Here is a 24412-nt window from a genome sequence, read left to right on the forward strand (position 1 = left end):
TTGTCCTTTGTCCTCGGGCCAGCATTGTTTACTTTTCGGCAGAAGCCAGACGACGACTCCTTCGAGTTCTCGAGGTCCATCTACCATCTACACCTCCAGATCCATCTGCTGCCTGTGTATCTGTGTATCTGTGTCTCTGGATGGAGTACAAGCACTACTGCCAGCATCGGCAATTATTGTTGTTGCCTGAGCGATTTATGTTCGAGATTACGTGCATTTGCCCTGTGGTTTTCATCGTCCCTCGTCCATCGCCCATCGTCCCTTTACCGACTTTCCCATGTCCTGCACTGCACTGCACTGCACTGCACTGTGGACTGGCAACATGGAGAATCCCATCAATTCGAAACCAGAAATTGATAGAAAATGTAACTCAAATCAAGTCGAATTGAATCGGAGGTGAACAAATAGTGTCAGTCATCTAAAGTGAATCGACACTGAGTCGCAGTCGTTGTGGAATCGAAACTGGAATTAATCCAATTGAATTGTTGGGGCCAAAGGGCTTTATTGGTATTTTTACTCAAATGAATTAATCAGCAGCAGTTTGATAATTTTCAATTAATAAAGACTGAATGTCTAATTGAAATCTCAATTCAATTAAAAGTATCATTACAATTAAATTCCGCTGGCATTAAAGTTGAAACAGACAGGACACAAGGACAGGGTACAGAAATAAAGCCTATTTCATTATTAATTGACGCGAAACAAGAAAGTGTGGATATCACGTTCAATCAATGCTGACCCTTTCGGTATGGAATTGCTTTGAATTGGCCATTTAACAGAGAGTTTGAGTGTCAATACCGATTTCATGAGGCCTTTTACACCCACCTTCGCGAAGTTTCGGGTGTAAAACCATTTCAATTGAAATCAATTGTCCATTCCACAGTGCGATTGGTGCTTTGATTGCCATTTTGGCACTGTTCTTTCCTCCACACAAACAAACACACACACACACTCACACACACACTCACACACACTCCCATTCCTTGCCCCATTCTCTCAGATTCTTTCTCACTTTAACTGCCATTTTGTGCCAAATTTTTTACAACTTTCTCTAACTCTACAACTGTCTCTCTTTCTCCACCTCCCTCTCGCCCACTCTGTTGCAATGTTTTTGGGGTCCTGCTCCGACAGCCTGCACCGAGGACGAATACGATTGCGAGGACGCGACCTGCATATCAAAGGATTTGGAATGTAATGGCCTAGACAATTGTAAATTTCGATGGGATGAGGAGAGCTGTACGGTAAGTGCCACGCCTACTAGCACACACACACACGTATTGAGAGGCTTCTGGATGTGGGGCAAAGCGTTGTACGTGCATCTAATTATAGGCAAAACCCGACGCCGACCCCGACTTCTGGGCCGATCCCTCCTCTCATTATAAGTATGCTCAACACGCCGATGATGCCAACACCCAAAAGCACTCACGTACAAACACATGCAGACACACACACACACACACACACTGAGAAACGAGCAAACACTCAGTCACATACGCTCACACACTCACAGGGCATGCATGCACAAACACAAAGTTGGTCAAATAAGTTTTGTTTGGCAAAGTTTGAGGTTTGTATTACAGGAAAGCTTTAGCTGGAACTCCTCTGTTCGTTAGCTGTAAATAACAGTTATTTGCAGGGAGCCCAGCCAGAGCGAAAGTTGAGCATCAACGCATTAGATCATCAGATTTGATAAAGTCAGACCAACCGACCGACCGACATCATAGGGAATGATTCATGCAGCTCCATCTTAGCCTTAGCCTTTTTCCTTCCCCTCAGCGGCACAGCACAGAAATGAACTCGTAAATCCTTCTTACAGAAAAATCCACTCGTAAACGGGGGAAACACTCGCATTACGTTCACTTCACAAGAAAAACGAGCAAAAAAACGAGTCTAGCGGATCGATAACCATCCAGGAAGTGCCAATCTAACTAAATCTAAAGTAAAGTAGATTATCTGCAGAAGATTTTAAGCACATAAATATTGAATGAAATTCCATTTGATAATACATCGATTTGCATTTGATTCAAACAACCCACTATTTGCAGATAGGACAGTTTGGATTTTAATCATCGTATAATACTCGTGTGTTTCTATTGAAACTGTCGAAGAATTTATCATCAATTTGTTGCCCGGCACTCTCCGCCTAAATACTCGTATTTGCCCCATTTCGTGGTCCAGCAATAGTCGAAAATCAAAGAACGAATCGGAATATTCATACCGACGTGCCGTGCCGCACCGTTCATCCAATTAGTTGATTAAATTTCACACATTTTCTATAAAATTCCATTGAATTTTGGTCGAATTTCTCCATTTAATTTGTGCAAAATATGTCTATTCTGAATGCATGTTTTTTTTTTCCTTTTGCGGTGAACCTAAAACAAATTTGGAATTTACACCAAAAATGATACGAGTATTTGCCCGTTGAAATGATTTTATAATTATGGCAAATATTAGATGTAATTGCAATGGGCCAGCACTGGGCTGGTTCCATTTTCGTTATCGGATCGTGGGCTTGCAGGTTTTATTTTTTGATTTTAGTTTATGATTTCTAATTTGCTCAAACGATGCCACCCACCCGTGTGCCCGTACGTTTGTCTGTCGATACTTTCCATACATTTCCATCAAATGCCCAATGAAGCGCATGCACATGTTATGTTTATTTAATTGGCCAACATTAAAATTGGCCGAGAATTTATGCTGAGTATAATGCTCGGCGTGTGGTGTAATTTATGATGACGGCGCTACGCATCAAAGACGTCCAATGATTATACCAGAATATCCAGTCTGAAGACACACACACTGTACTGCACGCTGCACACTCGTGCATGCATGCGTGTGCGTGTGCGTGTTTATGGAGAAAGTGATGGACAGACGAGGCCCCCCCCGAAATGTGGTGTGATAACAATTCCAATTAGATACCCTTACCACAGAGAGTTCAATGGGTCCTTCAGTGAATTCCCCTGACTGTAACATTTTCTAATTGATTCATGAATGCAAATATCATTTGAGCAGGGGGGAAATGGGTCTCAGACTTTGCATAGCCGACCGACAACTTATTTAACTACACGGTGAGAGCATTTGGAGTTCTCTAGACTTGGACAGCCAATACCGACCGTCTTGGCTTGGCTTGGCTTGGCTTGGCTTGGTAATTTGATAATGTAATTAAAATGGCAATTAAACGTCGCTCTCTCCTCTCTCTTTGCAGGGCGAAACGGCTGGTCAATCGGAGCATGTGGTAATCATTGTGATTGTGTTTGGCCTGATACTTGGCGGAATGGTCATTACGTTCATCGTCAATTGCATACGCAAGATAATACGTGATCAGAAGATAATTCGCGTAAGTACTGCGAAACTTTACTTTTACGAAACTTTAGAATTTTCTCGCGCGTGCCCCGCCGCTACCCAAAAACATCCAACCAATCCCCACCCCTAGCCCAGCCCCAAGCCCAAAACCCCAGCCTGCCGCTCGCTCTCTCTCTCTCTCTCTCTTATGCTCGCTGTCGCTCGTTGTGTGCTTGTCCAATGCCACCCAAAAACAACCTCCCGATAACCACACCCCCCCCTCCCTAGAATAGTCCTTTAAATGTTGCCCATTGAGTGAAGTGCATTGCAGCAAAATGAACATTTTTTTTCGACTCTTTTTTTTTTTTAGTTTAGTATTAGAAACGTAAACGTACCCACATATATATTGCCCAAAATGTTCAAATGCATTTCGAATGCACGCACACCAGCCCCAAAAACACACACACACAGACACACCCATAAATATAGAAAATAGAGACTTGAAAGTACTTAAAATGTAGGTCTAAGTGCACCGGAAAAAAGCCCGAAAACAAATCTGCTTGTGACAAGAAATATGTATGTATTTTTATGGCTCAATTATGAAACAAAAAAATATAAAAATTTTCACCATAAATGGCCCTCCAGTGAAGTACGCTCCACAGTTAAATAATTTACTTGAACAATGCGTTTTCGATGGCCTTCCAGCTGATTTAACATGCACCGACTATTTATGTACATACATCTGTGCCTATGTATGTATGTATGTATGTGCATTGTATGTATATCTGACAAACTCATTTTGCATATGTAAACATAATTTTACATGCGTTGACTGTTTGACAACTGAATCAGAAGCGGTCCCAGAATCAGGAATCAGAAATCAGAAATCAGGAATTTGTACCGCACTGCGATTGACAGGCGGAGAACAAAGCTGCAACGAAAATCAACGCATGACAATTGGTATAATTGACAATTAGTCAATAAGTTCCATTTAGATGTCGTCCAGAGAAGAATATTGGGTATTGAAATGAGCAGCTTCAGCGCTGAGATCCCAGCATCGGGGAATAACAGAAGCCAAAGTTCCGTTTGGGTTACCAGCAGCTCAAGAGGTCCCAGCACTAGGGATAGTATCTACAAGAAGAGATATCGATTTAGATATTGCCTTGAGATGGTCTCCTCTGAGGCTTAAGGTCTCTGCTTAAGTGATTGAAGAAAACTATCTTCAAGAAAACCACACCAATCTAAGGGGGACTTTCAACCATTGTGCATTGAGCATTGTAGTTTCAGCACTCGTCATCTATTCTTTTGATTTGGAATAGGCTTCCAGTCGACTGGTTGCAAGTGTCAAGTGCAGCATGCCGTTCTTGGAGTTCGATCAAGAACCATTCAGCTCTGAGTAGGTTTATTGCTTCTGCTTAACTGCCCTCAACCGAAGCCTCGCTAATGATTCATATTGGTTATGAATAGTAGTTGTAATGGTAATTTGAAGCATTCCTTTCTGGCCATAACCCTGGCCACCACCTAATTAAACCACTTGAATGCGAGTATTACAATCTCAATTAGCCAAGCGAAGCCCCAATGTGCTTGGGCATCTGTTTCTGTGTATATGTGTATCTGTGTGTCTGTTCCGGTGCAAACAAGGCACAAGTGCATTAAGTGGGCTACAAAATCATTGATACAGTTCGGATAGAGGAGGGATGATCACAGCCTTTCGAAAAGCAGGGTGGTCTCCAGGGTACTGGGGCATGCCTCAGCCACTGACGACATTAGTAAAACAATAATATGCAGCGTGATAGGAATCCTGTCGCCTTGTCTGATACAGCGAGATACAGCGATGTACACGGGGAGACGGCAGCACACATTTCTCACGCACTGTCTGGGTCTTGCGCTGCTGCCAAGAATGTAATAGACATGCAGATGCCTCCCCACGACTCCCCCGAAAGTACGGATTCCTCCCTGTGCCCACACTGGGGAAGGAACATCGGAAGGAAGGAACATATCTCGGCAATTCTAATGGCATCTGACACTTTGAAATGTAAAATAGACTTTGGCTCTGACTCTGTGCCCGCGGTGGTTGGACCGAAAGCAGCCCCCGCCCACATACAGAGGGAGGATGGCGGATGGATACCCAAAACTCAAGTTGACTAATCAATACAAATGAAATTTGTCAGTTGAATGCGCAAAAGATGTCTGTAGCGAGGAGTCTCTTCCATGGCCACTTCCTTTCAGCTTCCACTTGTCTGGAATGCTTTACACGCTCTTCTCTGTATAGCAGAGAGTGCGTCACCACAGAGGAGTCCTCTCCAGAGGAGACTAACGAATGGAAAACTCTCTAGGAATGGCCGGACACGCTCTCATTAATCCAAGAAGAGTATTCGATTAAAGGGAAATTAACTAACTAAAAATGTATCCAAATTCAATATAGTTATTCGTTAGTAACTATCGATCGTGTCACGTGAGTCGTGTGACACGCTCTCATATCTATGCGACCCGCGGCCATCCAACAGCAAAAAGCTAAGAGCAAACGGCAAACACATACAGATACAGATACAGATACAGATACAGAGTCGAGGCGCGTCGAGAGTCGAGTCTGTTTAATCAAGCAGCAGACCGCGTCTATAAATATATGGCCATGCCACCATCCGCCCGACCGCCTCTGGCCACATCCGCTTGGACAGATCCAAAAACAAATACCAACGCACTGGCAGGGAGACACAGGCACACAGATACTTAATTAACTCGCGTGGCAGAGAGCAAAAGAAGGAGTCGCCAAACCATTTTGCCTCGTTTCTTTTGGGTCTTTCGTTTTTTGTCTGTTCAACTCATTCCCGCTTTCGTTTTCGTCTCTCGTTCTTGCCACAATGATATTCAATTTGGCCACCAAAGCATTGAACCATTGGAACCAGTGAAACCACTGCTCCAGCCCCGGGCATGGCATGCCATCGCATGCCTCATTCCCCCCAAAAAATGTTGGCCAAAGTCAATGTCAAAATTGATGCTTCAATATGACCCCCAGGGGACTCAGAGTCACGAGTACCAGGAAATACCATGAGAGATGAAATGAAAATGAAATGACTTTGGCCTGGGCAACCAGAGACTTGACAACAGCCGATGGGAGAGGTTCCCTGGATATTGATGTCGACAGTAGATGAAACTTTATTCCCAACAAGAAAGGGCCAAACAAGAGGAGCGAGTCCAGCTGTAAGTCATCTGGTGGTGGCCAAAGCCCCAGCCCAAGCCGAAGCCCGACTTCCATATTTATAATTCCATTTGCTAAGAAAAGCAAAAACAATCCTCTGGCATCAATACTTTGGCTCTGGCTCTGGCCACAGCTATGAATAACCAAGAAGATGCTTGAACTCTCCTGACAAGCCACAAACAAAACTTCGAACAGGTTGTTGGGTTTTTAGAAGAGGTCGAGAAGTCGTGTCAAATGGCACATAATCGATTATGGGTGCTCTTCCACTGCCACTTCCACTTCCACATCAATGGTTTCCCATCGTTAATTGTATGTGAATGAATTAATATTTCACGAATAAAAAAAAACAACAAACAACAATAAAAAACACTTCATATATAATTTAATAGCGTGAGGTGTGGGACTATTTAATTAATCCGTCTACCGCCGCCTCTCCACTGTCATTATCACACTCTCACACACATTTCACACACAGATACTCGTACTCGTACTCATACTCCTACTCGCTCGAGAGTATCTCACCACACCAATTATGTCTGTGCATATGTATTTAGTGGATGCAGTACTATCGTATCCGATAGGGTCCTTTGTTAAAGTATCCGATGATTAAGTATATTCTCAGCTCTAATTGGGTTCTTCATCTGTTAAGTAGAACCCACTATGGGATATGGAATAGCACTATATGTATCCCCGAACGTACTTTAAGAGCATCTACCTTTCGGCGCACTAGGATCCGTGTTTCATGCATTTTTCGCATGCGTTAGTGGGCATGTGTCATCGTTGATCAACATTTCTGGTTTTGGTTTGGATTCTGATTCTGATTCGGGCTCACAGCTCGGGATGTTATCGGCTCGTTGTTCAGTGAAGTGTGTAATTTAATAATGAACCCCGCCTTCCATTCATTTTCGCCTCGACTGAGAGGCGTATACGCAATGCTCTATTGGGCTATTGGAAACCAAAAGGCCAAAAGCAGGACGACGACGCAACGCGGATTGACGTCGGTTGAGGGCAGGGGGTTGCCGGTTACCGGTTGCGGGTTGCGGGTTGCGGATTGCAGCTTGCCGTGTCGGCTCCCTTTCTGCCTGTCGGACCGATGCTTCATGGCTGATGGTGCCAGGCAGCAGGCAGCAGGCAGACAAAGCAGTCAAAGCATGTTCCAGCTAAATTGTAAAACAGCCGCGTCCGCTGACGCCGCACAATGGCCCGGTGCGAACAATCGAGCGAGGCGGCAACAATGGGCTCCTGGCCACGGGTCTACGGCATAATGTGAACTCAATTTGTATGGCATGCATATCTTACGTTGGGGGCCTCGAACAAGGTGAATAGCTGCACTGACTTTGGTCTGCATAATTGGATAGGATATCTGTGTGTGTTTCGGCTGCTTTCAAACTTCCATTTTTCATATATATTTGTTTATTTGGACAATTTTTGGCTCGGCTAATGAAAGAAAGATGGCTTATAAGGTAGTCAATGATGCAGATATCCCTACTTCACCGAGCAGCCACAAAACATAGAACTTCATATGTACCAAACCTGTCATTATTAAGTGAAATCTCCAAATTCCCCATCATGTCTTCTACATATGTGCCTCAGAATTATCAGGAAATCGTTGGATCGTTGGTTCGTTGGTGAAGGAATTTTTTGTTTGCTTTTTGACACAATCAGTCCTACTGTTTACACACCTGAGCTATGGCTACGGCTACGGCAGGTGCACGAGCCTCAATCTGATTATCGCCTCGAGTGCTAGATGATGCTTGATGGAGTGGTGGCGGAGGCTGCGTAGGTGGTGGTGCGAGTGGGGATGATGATGATGTTGATAGGAATGGAAATGGAATTGGGAGACGGTGGTGGCTGGGAGGATGCCTGCGCACCTTTCAGCCCCCACTTAAGCGCCATCGACCCTCAAACGGTTCTGGGACGTTCGAAAATTATGCCATCAATAAACGGCAAAAGCGGACTAAGACCAATAGAAGGGGGGCGGGACGGGGCGAGTGGCGAATGGGTTAAGATTCGTCTTTTATTACCAGGCTCTCGCGCTTATGAAACTGCAGTGCAGCACATAAATTTGCACAAAGCGCACATCAAATCAAATCGAATCGGATCGAATCGAATCAATTCAACGTCAGCAGATTTGATAAAATCATTCAGCAATCGAACTGTAGCTCTAGCTGGAGCCGTGAGGTCCTGGGCAAGCACTTTAATATCCCATTGCCCATCTGCCCACCGAAATGGCGTCCGGCAAATATGTATGTATAAAAAATGGCCAAAGAAAATGTAGAAAAAACCCAAACGAAATAGTGGGGACGGGGAAGGGTACTGGGATGGGGAAAGAGTGATAGGATAGCGCATTCGCACATATAATAAAACTTATTTCCATATTCCACTTGAATACTTTACGTACACTCGTACCCCCCTGGACCAGCGCCTTGTATTTTGGCAATGGCCCCGTTCTTGGGGGACGGGGGGCGGGGAGAGGGGAGAGGGGGTTCCTTTTAGTGGAGGAGCAGCTACTTTTCGACCCTCAGAGCTTCTTGTTCGCAGAATTTTGCTGTTGCCACTTAGATTTTAGCATGTAGATAAGCAGAAAAGTATTTCCGCTCACTCGTGCACACTCGAAATCAGCGAGAAAGGATGCAATTTCTTTCCCCTTTCTTTGCTTTCCTTATTTTTTGGCAGCCCGACGAGGGTTGCCCGAAAGGGTTGAGTGATTTATTTATTCGGATTGTGATGCCTTTCCTGTAGTTCTTAATTGTTGTAATACCAAAACTATTTTTTAGAATCTACAGCAAGGTATGAATTGGGGATCATCTTCAAGTGGTTCAAGGTATGCAGAGCTCTGTTCTAGCTTGGTTTACTATCATTACTCCCCCTTCTATGTATTCATCTTCATCTTATGCTCAATTCAATTTTCTTTCTTGTCCTTCAATTCATTTTTTGTTGTTGTTACTTTTGCTCTTGTATTTGTGTTGATAAATGTGCAAAGCTGCAATTTGCCAGCTAGTCCCCAATGGGATTTTAGTGAAAACTCGGGGAAAATCTCATCACTTCAATTCATCCTCAAGCGCACCTCGCACCGCACCGCACCGCAGAGCAGCACCGCACCGCACCCCACCCCACAGCAGCATCACACCGCATCCATAAGGAAGCCAGGAGGAAGCTGGAGATGCATTTGGGCGCTGCCATGTCTCGGCCGCATCCTTGGCGAGGCGCTTGCCATAACTGCATGCAATTTGGTAACAACCGCAATGCATATTTGCCCTTGCCACCATAGATACACACTCACACACACACACACACCCACCGACATATACAACATTGCCTTGAGTGGCATTTTAGTGTTGCCATTTAAGCAATGGCAACGACTTGCTCTGTTGGTGCTCCCTTGCTCCCATCCAACCTTTCTTGCACCCTGCGTTCCAGCGCTCCTCTGCTCCTCTCTTCTCGCTTTGGTCCCATTTCTGCTGATGCCAGAACCAGTACCAGTACCAGTACCAGCAATGGCATGGCGAAAGGCAAACGAAGCGAATCATTGTAGTGATATCCTGATATCCCACCACCAGCCATTGCCATGCCGCTTCCCACCTAACTGAGCGCTCGCTCGCTCCCTCAAGATAAACTGCTTTAGAATGACAGCCAGGGCATGCATATCCATAGTTTTTATTGCAGCTCCGGGGAGTCTCAGTCTCAGTCTCAGTCTCAGCCAACTAGTTGGCCCTGTCAGGTCTCAGCTCTGCTTTGGAATGGCAAAAGTCTTTCGTTGCCTGTGGATCAGATCAGTCCGCCTCTTGGGGATTGTCTGATTCATTAAATAGTCTTGATATAATCGGACAGATATTCACAACTTTTGCTTGTGGCTTGTGACAGTATACATAGATAGCAAGTAACAAACGTTTCTTTGGTACACGATTAGTTCAGGCTGGCTTTCGAGTCATTCTTTTTCGTCCCAGATCTTTAAGTCTCAAGTCTGGGCTAATTCCAAACTCAACCGCCCGCTGTCACAATTTTCCATCGCCACAGGATGGGACCAGCCCGAACCCGACTCTCTTCTCTAAAGGGTAACACGCAGTGTACCCTGACTCCGCAGGGCATCATCCATGGCGTGTTTTATTATTTCAAGCTCAGCTGAGAGTGCAATTTAGCTAAATTTGATGGCACTTCTCATTGTTTTCCCGACTCCAGACTCCAGACCCAGACCCAGACCAAGACCCAGACCCCGCCTAAGTGCAACTGTCGCTGCTGCTTCGGCTGCAAGTTGTTGTTGCATGTTTCATATTTCATAAAAATTAAGTAATACGCGGGCTACAAGGAGCCAAAGCAGTGGCAGTGGCAGTGGCAGTGGCAGCCAGGAGGAGAGCCAGGCCACTCACCAAGTCCGCCGCCAAGTGTCGGCCAGTTGAAGAGCCCCCCCAGAGCGTTGCCTGGCAGTCGTAATGGAAAAACTGCCATTTCCGCCAGGCGCGCAGCTCATGCGTGCCGTTGAGGGACTCGACGGGACGGGACAGGACGGGATGGGAATAGGATGGGATGCTCGGACCTGGATGCTTGGCTTATCTGCCCCCAGCTGGAGGCTATGTCTAAGGCAGAGCCTTCAAGCGCAGCCAGAACCACGACCAAGACCAGAAGCAGAAGCAGAAGCACAACCAGAACCAGAGCCAGAGCCAGAGCCATGTCATGCATTGGGGAAATGCAATATTTTATTTGAAACTGAAGCGAATTCTCACTCATCCACTCACACTCGGGCAGAGGGAGCCACACACAGATACACACATGAGGATGCCCGAGCAGAGTGACGAGTGGTGTACACTTGGAGAATAAATCGAATACTCGAAAAGAGGGCAGGGACGACACTTGCGGGAAAGTGGAAAACGTTTCTGCACACCGCTCTCTGAAGAGCCCCAATCATATATCGCATATAACATATGTATTTATGATCCGGAGCTGGATCTTCTTTCTGTTTTCTTATCTATAGATTAAAGCGAGCCTCTAAATCGGATTATTCTTTAGTTCTGTAAATATTGTAATTGGCATTGATGAATTTTTGATTCGTTTATGCATTCCATAAACTTAATCGTTCAATCTTTTTCGTATTTCCTTCAATCATGTGCATATGCATCTTTTCATTCATTTATAAGTCCCCTAATCTTTCTGCCCATCCTCTCATTCTTGTATCTGTCCATTCCCCCGTCCTTGCTTCCTTTTGGGGCATATGTTCACTACTCTATCATTCATCCGTCCGTTCCATCTGTTCCTTCATGTGCAACTACTATTATTCATACATTTTTCGATCATTTATATTTACTCATACGTCCAATAATCCATAGATAATGGTCAGTGGTGCACAATAGAGTAAAACCCTATCAAATTATACCCTATGTAGCACATTGCCATCTTCATATATGTATGTCTTCAATCTACATCGTTTTTGAATCCTCTAGTCCTCTAGTGTTATCGGCATCAAATCCGAACACCTTTTGCACTTGTTCTGTTATCCACAAACACACAATCAAGATTTAATTCAGTTACTATATTAAGCAGTTCGTGCGTTGTTATTGTATTTGAAAGCAAGGTGATATAATGGATATCCTCCTCTAAATGTAATTCATTTATTGTATTCCATTGTCAAATATTTAGGTTAAGATGTTCTTCTGTGGTCTTTCATCAGCATTTCGGTTTACCTTATTCCACAGGATTACTAGGGCTTCAGTGGGGTTTCTTTGAGTGCAGACCCTTTCAATCCGTGGGCTGTGGGGCAGGGTCAGTGCCAGGGCCAGGGCCAGGGCCATTGGCTTTAAGCAGCAAGTAATAACCAACTTATGTTGCTAACCGTATTTCTTTCGCTCCCATCAATTTTCTTTAGCCCGGCTGCAGTCCCTAGCTCCACCACTCCACATCGTTCACCCACTCATCGTTCATCCCGTTCGCCGGCTCCGTTTGCTCTCCTCCTCCGGCTGGACACTCGCTGCTGCATTGGCGAAATGAAATGAAATGAAATAAATCAAGCTGAAATGCAATTCGCAAAAGAAACACTCAGAGCCTCCCACTGGCCTGGCCTGGGCTGGCCTGGCCTGGTCGAGCCATAAAATAATACCAGGGCACAGAGCAAAGCAGAGCAGCGCTCCACAGACGAGGCTCTCCAGGGGGAATCCGCATCCGAATCCGTCTCCAGACAGGATCCAGGGCGAAGCGAAAAGCTTCGGGCTTAATGCGAAATGAAATGCTTTCACTTGAGCTTAACACTTGGGTGGGTGTGGCCCTGTCCCTGGCCCTGCACACCAGACAGGTCCTGCACACCCAACTCCCAGGCAGGCAGGCACAGTCAGTCAGTCAGTCAATCAATCCATTAATCAGTCAGTCAGCCAGTCAATCAGCCCAACCGCAAAATTTGAGAGACATTGAAAATTGCACAATTTTTCCATTCTAATTGAAATTTCCCTTTTGCCATTTGCGGTTAATGCGGTGCGGTGCGGTGCGGTCTGCCTGTCTCCTTCCGCTTAGGAGTTTTCAATTAAAATGAAGAATTATAATTAGGAAACCAAATCAACAACAACAATATATTGGCCATAGAAAGAGGCGTTTACAAGTGAGCAGCAGACATGCCGTTAAATAAAAAAAATATGAATTTCAATTTGAGTTTTGAACTGAAGCTGTAATGAATTTGAATACGAAGATGTTTGCCAGTGGCCGTGCCATTGCCAGTGCTTTACGAGCAGCAATCAAAAATCGTAAAAATTTATTTCTAACTCGATTTCCGTTCGCCCGGCAATTTCCATAGCTACGATCGACAATAATAATAAAATATGATTTGGCCATTAAAAGCAATCGAACGGAGAATATTTCACAAATGGTTGCCAATCAAACAATGGAGGGGCAGGCACCAAATGCAGATTTTTCGCTGGATGGATGTTGAGTGAATTTTGAGCCGCAAAGATAAAGAGATTTATGGATAGACAAAGGGAGAGAGAAGGAGATGTGGGGGAAGCCTACGATTGGTTTCTGATTAGAGGCAACTTGTTCGAAGTTAATTTAACAAATTGCCCCCGAGGACCTGCCACCGCCGGAAAGGTGAACTCAACTCCTCAACGAGCCTGCCCCGGGAAAACCCCAAAAATTCCAATTAAACAAATGCCAAACTTTTCCCACTGTCTCTCCCGCTCGCTCTCCCTTTGTCTGTCCGTACCTGTCCCTCCTCTGGCCCCGCACACCGCTCCACAAAAAGGCAGAAGTCAACCAAGCGCAAAGCCAAAAACTTTTACACACATCTATTATGAGTATATATGCAGATATGTACTATGTGCACATCTGTATGGATGGATATGTTGGCACACAAATTTTTGGAAAAATAATTCATCAACAAATTTATTTGATAAAGAGAAAATATCGGTGAAATTCCCATTACAATTTGCACCCGAAAAAAATGAAAGCCTATTGAGCATGACGATTCATATGGAAATACGAGTACTCGTACGAGTATCTGCTGAAAAAATGACATGTCAATCAACAAACCAAAATTTGTTTGGCCAATTAAAGTGTACCCAAGACAAACAACCATCAACTCAATTAATTCCAACAATAATTGGCCCCAAGCGTCGGGCATTACGGCAAAACGAGCAAATACTCAAACGAAAAAAAAACCCCCCTACCCAAAAGAAAATACTCGTATCTGAAAGAGAAACCACACACAGGAGAGTTGGTGGAGAGAGGGGAGGATGGAGGAAGCGGCAGCATTAGAAGCAAAAATCTGTTTTGCGGTTGGTTTTTGCTTGTATTTCATATGCACATTGCCACACATACTCGTACATATGTTTATAATTCTATCGAAATCATCGGTTGGATGGGGCAGCCAGCATGGTATATTTATCTCTATGATGTTTCACCCCTAGGAATGGCAAAAGCTATTTCCATTTGGTCATTGGATATGGAGATGGTATATTCAAATAGACACTCGATAGGAGTATCAAAATTGTTGATTTTCTAAGTAATATTTTAAAGTATTTTGCAAAAATATGTTTATTATAAAATCTTGTAAGGATATAATATATGATATTCCATACGATATTTCGGTTGGCATCTCTGAGCAAGTGTGTGCTTGGCCATTAGATGCCCGGACACGAGGCAATGGAATGTAGGCCAGAGAAAAACAGGCCGCTAAACAGGCCCAACTAAACCCGTTTAGGGGCAGGGGAGTGGGATGTGAGAACCAGGCCGAGACCAGACAGAGGCAGAACAACTCTCTTGATGGCCGTCATCAGTATGCCCACAAGGCTCGACTTGTCACGTCGCTGTCTCCGACTCTTTCTCCAACTCTTACCCTGCCTCTGCCTCTATTTCTGGTTGCTCTGTCGGGAAAGAGATTTTCCCGTCTCGGTTTGCATCTATTTTCCAGTGTCTGCCTTTTTGACAGAGGGTTTCAGTTACCAGCTGCAATCTGCAACAATGATATCTATTAATTATGGCAAAACTCTTACAAATTGAGTTTAATTTCATTTGAATTGGATTTTCATTTGCATATCACTCATACGACAAGTGTTGCAGTGGCAAAAATAAATTTCAAGTGGCAAATACTCCACACTGAGAGGAGTGAATATATGTATGTATTTCTTCCTCTCAGCCAGACCCTCCTCAGCTCCCACCCACTCGTCTTTCTGATTGAATCCTTTCACCGACTTAGCCTTGAGGCTTTGTGTCCACTCGCATCCACTCGTTTGGCTGTGGTTCGGTTTGCCGTTGCGCTCAGACTGCCATCAAGATAAATGTGGGAGTATGGAGACGGGAGATGGGAGATGGCAATGGGACTACGGAGATAGAGGAAGGATGATTAAATTATCGTTGACTTTTGTTGGAGTTGCGGGTGTATGGGGGGAAGCTGCAACAGCTGCAGGCACTCTCCAACCGAAGACAAACCGGAGGATGGGCAATCGAATCGGCCCGCCTCCGGTCCCCGGTCTTCGATCCCAGTTCGAGGGGGACGATTCAAATGCCAAATCAGATTAGCTTCGAGGGTGCGTCGTTGCCATATTCTCGGCATTATATGGCAATATTCTTTTTACGATTCGATTATGATGATTATTGCTCGGAGTTGGCTGTATTCTACGGATTACTCTGACAAATGCAGGGGCGCTGCAATAGAGAAATTCAGGCTCTTAGAGTGGCCTAAAGTTGTCAATTGAGTCGATACGGAGCTTAAATTATTTCTGATATTTAAAAACATTAAAACTTTAAATAAATTTTGATAAACTTTTTACCTTTGCTTGGGAGTATTTCTGTAAAATCCTCGAAACATTCAACAGTTTTTATTTCGGAGAATTCGGATTTCTTACATTTTGGTTGTTGGTCTTGTCGTTGTCGTTGTTGTGCTTTTAAGTAGCTGACAGAGTTGCCACCCTCATTATGCATGCAGAATGCACTTTCGCCTATCCTCTAGCTCTCTCTCTCTCTCTCACACACACATACACATACACACCCACCAAAGACACTTGCATACGTAGTTTCGTCTCGCTCTAGAGTTGCGCTAGAATTTCTCTTCTCTCCTTCACTCTTGGCTAAATCGGTGATAGATATTCTTTCTCTCTTTCTCTCTCTCTCTCTCTCTGTCTATATATCTTCCTCTTTCTCTCTCTCTCTTCCTCTCTATCTACCTTTCTCTCTCTCTCTCTCTTCTGTCTGTCTTCTCTTTCTTGTGCTTCATCCACAGGATGTGCCAGGCCTAAGCAATCGCATCTATCACATTGACTCCTTTATTCTGGAAGCTCCCAAGAGCGCCATATTCGTGGGATTACAAAACGATTTCATGTGCGATTACGCCTACAATCTGGAAGAGCAATTGCCAGCCCACAGCGATGCCAATCAATCCATGAATGAGCCAAGGAATGCAGGAGGAGCTGCAGGCGGAAGCCCACACTCCGACTTTGATTCAAATAGCGATTCCAACACTCCCAAGATGGAGGAACAGGCGCAAACCTGCGATGTGTACGACTGCAGCTACGACAGCGACTACCAGTGCCGTGGCAGAGAGGCTGACAATGGTCTAGAGGACGAACAGGAGCATGAAGAGGATCAGGATGAGGATGAGGATGAGGATCAGGAGTACGACGATGGCATCGGCTTCAGCTGCGACAGCGACAGCCTCACCATGCCCGACGATGACGAGTTCGTGCTCGTCACTGGCGCTTGCCTGGCAACGACTGGCAACTCGAGTCCATCCGGCAGCAGCTCGATGCAGTGCAGCAGCGGCACGGCGAGTGGCACGGCCACCGCCAGTTCGATGGAGCTGGACATCATACTGCCGGACCTGACGCCGCCACCGCCGCCAGTGCTGGCCAAGCCCAAGTCGAGCACAAATCCCCTCAAATTCCTTCACAAAATCATCTAGAAACAAAAAATACACTGCAAATTATTCGCTCTGCTCCTTGTCCTCCTCACGTCCCCTGTTGCGGCCACCTGCTGACTTCTGTACAGAACGAGTATCTGTTTCTGTTTCGGATTCTGTATCTGTAACTGCATCTGAGAATCTGCATCATTCAAATCAGGCTGAAAAAAGTCCCAAACAAATCCCTACCCTGAAATGAAACCACATTCGTCTATCCCCCCGACCCCAGTTTTGTGTCCCTCCTGGATTCGTGCTGAGCTCACCGCAAATCAAAATTCAGAATAAAATCTAACCACATTCCCCCTTTGATATTCTTGGGGTAGGCAAGGGTGCATTGCGTGTGTGCATGGACAATTCCTGCTCATTATTTAAGCTTCTAATTACGACTAAAGAATAACTAGTTACGTTAGTACTAGCAATCCCCGAAAATCATGTTGTTTGGGAATGTTCAAGGCCACATTGCCTACCGATTACTACACTATTAAAGCAGAGTTCTGAAATAAATATATTTTACAAATACAAACAATATACGCATATGCATTTTAGATAAAAATGCATCGCAGACGATTGATTTCCGAGTTATAATAAATAACAAAAAACAAACTATAATCATAAATATGTACTAGAACATTTGTAAGCGTGTTTTGTACTGATTTCTTAATTTAGTTCTGACTGTAAACAGAATGTGAAAACAATTGAAATGCGTTTCATATTCCAACTGAATTACCCATTGTTATCAATTCGAAAAGCTGAATTTAAGTGCAGAACCTCGTCACAGATGATTGAATTATAGATAACTGAATTAGTACTTACTTATCGTAGATACCAAAATATTTTTATACAATTGTTTTTAATCACATCCGAGAAAGTCCAGTGACAATTGCTGGTCCAATGCGATCGTAGGGATTATGAAATTTTAATATTCTGTTCACCTTTAAAATTCGTTCCATCAGACAATCGAGTATTCAAAACGAATCAAAGTGAATAGTTAACCGTTTTAGCCGAACAAATTGCTGCCAAAACCAATATTGCACTAAAGCTATACGCATAAATGAAAAAAATATGAATATATATAAATGTATCAATAGATTGTAGATTGAAGTTGAAACCAATTACATTTGGGCCCTGGTCAAAATCATGCTGGAAACCAGAGACCCTCCCCGCGGTGGAGGGTTCAAGAGAGTGAATAAAGAGCTAACAATATTTATTCGGTTCGATTTCCTTCGCGATTTCCATTGAAAAGTTCTCCATTTTTCCCATTATTTTCGTTTGGCGCTGTCAAATGTTGGCTTGCCGGGTATTGACTGGCCGATTGAATGACTGAATGAAGAAAATATTCTACAATAAACAGAGAAAAGCAAGAGAAACGGGGAAACAGAAAGTAATTGGCAAAAAAAAAGATGGAAGATCTGGGCAAAGGCAAGAAAGGTGCAGCAAATGTTGGCTTGTATTTCATTATGAATGCAATTTGAGGTGGTGTAAGGTAGGGGTACAGGGTACTGCCGGTACCCATTGGGTGGGGTGGGAGGGTGGTTATCTTGGATCAGCACTGTTCTGCCTGAACGGAGCTCGTCCTTCATTATGATGTATTTACGTATTAATGCCTCCTTTTATGCAGGCTATCAAGTGCTGCCGCTGCACCGGCTACCAAGCCTCCCTCCCCGATCCCTTGACCTTCCCTCTTGGCCAGATTTTTCCTCTCTGCTCCCTGCATTCCCCCACCCTCCGGCTCTCACACACACAATCGACATATTAATGACTGCGAAGGAGAGAAAGCGAAAGACTCTGAGCGCACGCCGCAGAGAGAACTGCCGGCATCAGGTGGCAACTGGCTTAATTGCTCTGCAAGACCCCGCAGCAGTGCCACCCACCCAGCCCGCCTCCAACTCCTTATAATCCACTATAGGCAGGCACCATGGGGGTGCTGCCAGGTGCCGGGTGTCGGGTAACCGGGTGCCAGTTCCATAGGGCTTTAAGGGAAATTATGGTACGCGCACTGCAGATACACTCATTTATTGAATCGGAGCTTTGACCAGGCAGCTGAAACCAGTCCTTGTCCTTGTCCTGGCCCCGGCCCTCGCCCTGGTCCCATCCATCGTCCTCGTCCCCATTACGGCCTCATCCCTTTGCCAAATTAATTACAAATATTTATTGTTATGCTTATTATATTGGCTACCATTATTTCCCTCTCTTTCTCTCTCTCTCTCTCCCTCTCTCTCTCGTTTCGCTTCTGTATAAATCCATTGGATCTTGCCCCTCAGGAACACATCCGGGAGTCGAAGGAGAGCAAACTGGACGAGATGGGTCGCAATTCAAAGGCGCGTTCGCGCGAGAACATATCAAGGTAAGGCATCAGCTGATTTCGGTTCCGATTCTGATTCCGATTCTGAATCCCATTCAGATTCATTAAAGCTCAAAGTGAGAAAGCAGTCTCTCCCCCAGCCCACCATCGCGTATACGCAATGTGCGCTAATGAGGCAGACGACAGCTGGTAATCACTTGACGTTGAAGGGCCCATGATTGTTTGATAATAACCCAGATGTGATGGACTGCAGCTGTGACTGACTGATACGACAAGGACAATCCATTACTCTTAAATACAGACTAGGGCTTAAGGGAATACAAATTTCATTGTGTTCGTCCGTTTAAAATATAGCAAATCGATGGGTATGATTTAGCTGTATCTTAGCTCAGTAAATATAACAGAAAATTGCTCGCACTTCAACATTACTTAGCTTACTTAACATTTCCTTAACATCAAAGGCGGCGACTAGAAAGTATGAAAGTACTCTCCCTCTTAGAGACTCGCAAAACTGTCAACTTCACCTAAAATTTTCGCAAATATTTGTACCCTTTAAGCAGCAAAATGAACAGAAAAAGCAACAGCAACCATAATTTGTTTAATTTCTTCTCTTTCCATTTCTCCTCACTCGGGCGACAGGCAAAAGCATTCGCAGACCTCACTGCAAATACTGGATGATGTCTCGAACCGCTACTATCGAGAGGCAGTGCCCATATCGACACAGTCGAGCAAAGCCGATTTCAAGGAGAAGGAGCACAGCATTCTGCGACGCCACCCGGACATGACCCAAACGAGTCTATGCGGCATTGGGGTTGGGGTTGGCGATGATGGTGAGTCGAGCTCGACCACAACGGCCACGCACACGCACGAGATGATGACAAAGGCGGCCATGTCGGCGGCACCAGTTAATGCCTGCGATATGGGCTGTCAAACGAGGTGAGTGCCTGGGACAGGGACGAAGGGGCACAGGACACGGGCGTCCTCGTACTAATACTCCTGCTCGCATGCATTCAATGGAGGAGTCTGCCACGTTCCTGGTCATCATCAGCATATGTGTAGTCAAATAGATGCCAGCAAATTGCAAAGTCAACGCTGGGCAAACACTAAAAACAATGACAATGTCGAGCTCGATCTGGCTGTGGCTGGCTCCCAGGCTCTGGCTTTGGCTTTGGCTTTGGCTGTGGCTGTGGCTCTGGCTCCCACTCTATTTGAGGCCAGGGGTTGCCAATGGGATTAGGAATGGGAAAGAATCGAAATACACCAGAGTCAGAGTCCGGGCACAGGATAGCGCTCGACCGAGCAGACGCCTGTCTCTTGTACAACACAAATCGATGCAAATATTTGTATTTGCATGCGTCTTTATTGGATATGGAGACAGGTTCTCGTTCTCCCCGGGAAGAAGGGGGTCACGCTCTAGAACGTAGTGGAATGGAATGGTGTGGGGTGGGGTGGGGAGGGGGGAAGCCGACACAGTCACATGTAAGCGGAGTGAATGACAATCGGAACAGAGTGACACAATGCCGACGTGCCCCGCGATGAAGATGATGCATGGCGCTGGCGCTGGACAGAGATACTCGTATCGCTTCACGGAGTGAAGTGTTCGCAATGCCAGGAATCGCAGTTTGGGAACTGTCACAGAAATAAATCTATTGTATTTGATGGAAATTGATCCCTGAAACGTACAGCGCGTATAAAAGGAATGAAGTGCTCACTAGATATCGGTGACAGTGTGTCATTTCTTTTCAGTTAGTCAGGGAATCCTGACAGGGATATATACTTAATTTAATATTTAATAGCCAGATCGGTGTTAGCTATTGTTTATCTTTAGAAGGGTATTATTTGAGCGTATTATTCATGATTCCTTAACAGTGACACCTTTCTCAGTTTGGGGTCATAGGTCAGATCTAGCGCGTGGCTCCATGGCTGCCATATCGGAGCGTGTCTGGAACGTGTTTGCAGACCATATGGCCTGCCTACCACCCTCCCTCCCACACAGATGACGGACACACTTCCTTTGATTGACACACGCCCATAGGCGTTTACCTATTCCCTGCCATCCCCGAACAGTCCGCAATTCCCTTTCGTTTCGTGTCACGCAAATATTAAACTGTTTTACTCTATCTCTCTTATCCGTTCTCCACAGGGAATCACTGTTCGTCAACAGCCCCGGAATCGGACCCGGGGCGGGTTCTGGTGTTGGCTTTGGTGTTGGAGGCGGCGGCGGCGGCGGTGGGGGCATCGGTATTGCCACGCTAATGAGACAAAAGTCCAGCTCGTCGTCGCTGGGTGGTGGCAGCGTTGCGGGCGGTATGATGCCGCCGCCTCCACCACGGTTCTTCTCCACTTTCGGCTACGAGCCGGCGCCCCACGGCCAAGGATCACCATCGCTGCCGCAGTCCACTCCGCCACCGCCGGTGGTGGGGACACTGACACGACGCAGCATGCAGCATCAGCAACAGCAACAGCAGCAGATGCAGCAGCAAATGCATCCCGAGTCGCTAGAGCTGGAGGAGCGACATAGCGGCCGTTCGCATTACGGCGGTCTTATGGTGACCTCAACAGCCAAGCAGCCACAGGAGATCTGTCACCACCACCACCAGCACCAGCAGCATCAGCAGCAACAACAACATCATCCACAACTCCAGCAGCAACAGCAACATCAACAGCAACAGCGCATGCATCATGCACATCCTGCCCATCAGCATCCACCAAGCATTGCAGCGCGAATCCCAGCCATGGGCCTTCAGAAGGGACATGGGCAGAGCCAGGGCCAGGGACTGGGACTGGGACATGGCCAGGGAATGGGTCTGGGGCCGGGTCAGACAACGATCCTGCCCGGCAAGCAGCAGCAGCAGCAGCAGCAAAAGAACGAGGAGTCCAAAGTATTCATCGACATACGGAATTCAGCGCCAGACGTGATTATCATGACGTCCCATTGACATTTAAGGATTGCCCGCCAATCAACAAGAACAACACCAGCAGTAAGAGAGACTGCAACAGCAACAGCAACAGCAACTGCAACTGCAACAACGACCAACAGGAACAACAAGAGGAACCACGGGGAGAGGAGCAGCAACTGGACATTGGCCAACATATTAACCGCAGCGACGCTGATGACACAACACGGACATGAAGGCGGCAACTCGCAATCAGCCGGGGGCAGGTCCTGGTCCTGTGCCTCCTCCTCTTTCTGCGCCACCTCCTGCACACATCCTGTTTGCATGCTGTGGCACTTTATTTTTCCGTTCATTTTCCCGTCTCTCTGTCTTTAAAGTCAGGTGAATGGGTTCTTTAAGTCAGTTCTTGGATGGATGCTCCAGGACTGCTTCAAAATTTTAATTCAATTTGGAACTGGTGTGGTTATAAACCGGAACCACGTGAAATTTGTATTATTAAGAAATGTAATTTATTTGTTTTTTATGCCGAAAGGACATCGGTCATGGTCACAAGAATTGTTTCGTCAATGGTTTGGAATCGGTATAAGAATTAGTTGCGAATAAGTTAAGAGAAGTATCTTGATAGGTTATTGGTTACTAGTCGATTGTATAATGGTTTTTAATCTGATATTAATCTAAGACCTTAGTTTCACCTTTAATTGGATTTTCAACGGTTCAGAATCGGCATAATATAAGTTGGAATTTGTGAAACCCATCCATAATCAGCTACAACTTGGCTTCATCCGGCTCAGAATCGGTGTAATAATTTGAGCATCGCTTAAGAATCGTATTCAAAATGCTTTTGAATCGGTTTAAACAACAGGGTTGAAAAATGTCACGCCTTCGGAGATTCCGAATTAATCAGGATCCTTCACTGAATTGGTCTAAAATTGAGTTACGAATTGAATAGTCATTTAAGATCTGTACAGGCTTAGGGCACAACTGAACAAGCAAGCCACAAATGTCAATGGCCCCAATGAGAAGAAGAAGGGGAAGGAGAAGGGAAAGGGAAAGCCAAAGGGGAAGGACAGAGCAGGCGCGGGCGGTGATTGCGAGCCAGCTGGACGACAAATGGAAGATGTGTTAGTCCGTTGGCCAGGCCCAGCCCCTTTGCAATTGAATTTCGGGCTAGAGCTGTTCTCGTTGTTGCCGGCGGACCGCAATCGAAGGCAAAATGGCTGGACATGGTCCGGCCTAGGCAGAAGACGGACGGAAGTTTTCTGTGGAAAACAATGAGGAAGCATCCCCAGCACAGAGCTAGGTGGGTGATGAGTGGGCGAATGAATGACGCTGAATGGCACTGGGAAGAGAGCAGACACTAAACAGACAACGTGGCGTATGAGCAACATGTCCCGGAATATTGTTATCGGACTCCGCCTCTGCACCGTTTGCGACATGTCCGTGGACCTGGTCCTGGGTCCCTCCGCCTTTTGCAACTCCGCCAGGAACAGAACAGAAACTTCTTCATTTACATGCATTACGTACGTGGTCCGTTTCCACGAGGAGGATGTCGCGACCAGAGAGTCCATCCATCACAGGCACGTGCTCTCTCAGTCGGTGTCTCTGTCTCTGTTTCTGCCAGTGTCTCGGTCTCGGTCTCGGTCTGGTTATGGTTCTGCCACCGGTCCTCGTTCTGGTTCTGGTCCTTGTCCCTTTCCCGGTCCTCAGGCTCGGACTCGGACTGTGACTGCAACTCCTGACATGAGCAGCGAAGCAATTTGCGTGAAGATAGTTTTTTAAGTGATTTTGAAACGTCCCTTTCGCTTTCTCTCTCTCTCTCGCTTTTAGTTTACCCCCTGTCCCTTGCCACGCTAAATGATTTTATGAAATTAATTTGTGTCCTTTGCTGCAAAGAGTACATCAAAGCCAACCACATTTGTGGTTGCAGAGGTTGGAGGTTGGGGTTGGGACTGGAGTCACCTTTAAGGCAGCCATGCAGCAATCTGTTACCTCATCTGGCATCCAAATCCTTTTCAATTAGATAAATTAGCCGGCCACAGATTTGCCAACTTGATGTGTGTCCCGGAGAATTTTCTTTTTCCTCCCTCGTACCCCCCGTGCCACCCGTACCACCCGTACCACCTGTGCTGGTTGTGTCAATTCCGTGGACATGACGGGGGGCCCTCGAATCTGTCATTCCACAATTAGCATGTTCCCAGTAAATAGGTGGACGGTGGGGCTGGTGTTGGGGACTTAGGGCAGTGGGGTCTAAGTGCGGGATGAGCCCCATGGGTTGAGTGGTTTCGATGGTGTAAATATTGTCACAGCTGTGCGGATGGGAGGATGCATAGGGCCAAAAACACAGAATGGGGCTGGCGGGAGTTGGG

General features: G+C 45.8%; 1 protein-coding gene across 7 annotated transcripts in view; it reads left to right on the forward strand.

Annotated features, from left to right (window-relative positions):
• Neto (Neuropilin and tolloid-like) overlaps window positions 1–24412 on the forward strand; it is an 89237-nt gene extending 64825 nt beyond the window's left edge. For 6 of the 7 annotated variants that reach the window (XM_015186126.2, XM_015186124.2, XM_015186125.2 and 3 more), the window contains 5 exons: window positions 1132–1241; window positions 3206–3337; window positions 19109–19191; window positions 19789–20085; window positions 21293–24412. In XM_015186126.2, coding sequence (XP_015041612.2) covers window positions 1132–1241; window positions 3206–3337; window positions 19109–19191; window positions 19789–20085; window positions 21293–22088 — 1418 coding nt within the window. In that variant the 3' untranslated portion in view covers window positions 22089–24412. Of the gene's footprint in view, window positions 1–1131; window positions 1242–3205; window positions 3338–16172; window positions 18298–19108; window positions 19192–19788; window positions 20086–21292 lie in introns of those variants that run through there. The other variant, XM_001354697.4, reaches the window with a different exon arrangement.

The sequence above is a fragment of the Drosophila pseudoobscura genome, chromosome X, assembly GCF_009870125.1.
Source record: "Drosophila pseudoobscura strain MV-25-SWS-2005 chromosome X, UCI_Dpse_MV25, whole genome shotgun sequence".
Taxonomy (NCBI): Eukaryota; Metazoa; Arthropoda; class Insecta; order Diptera; family Drosophilidae; genus Drosophila; species Drosophila pseudoobscura.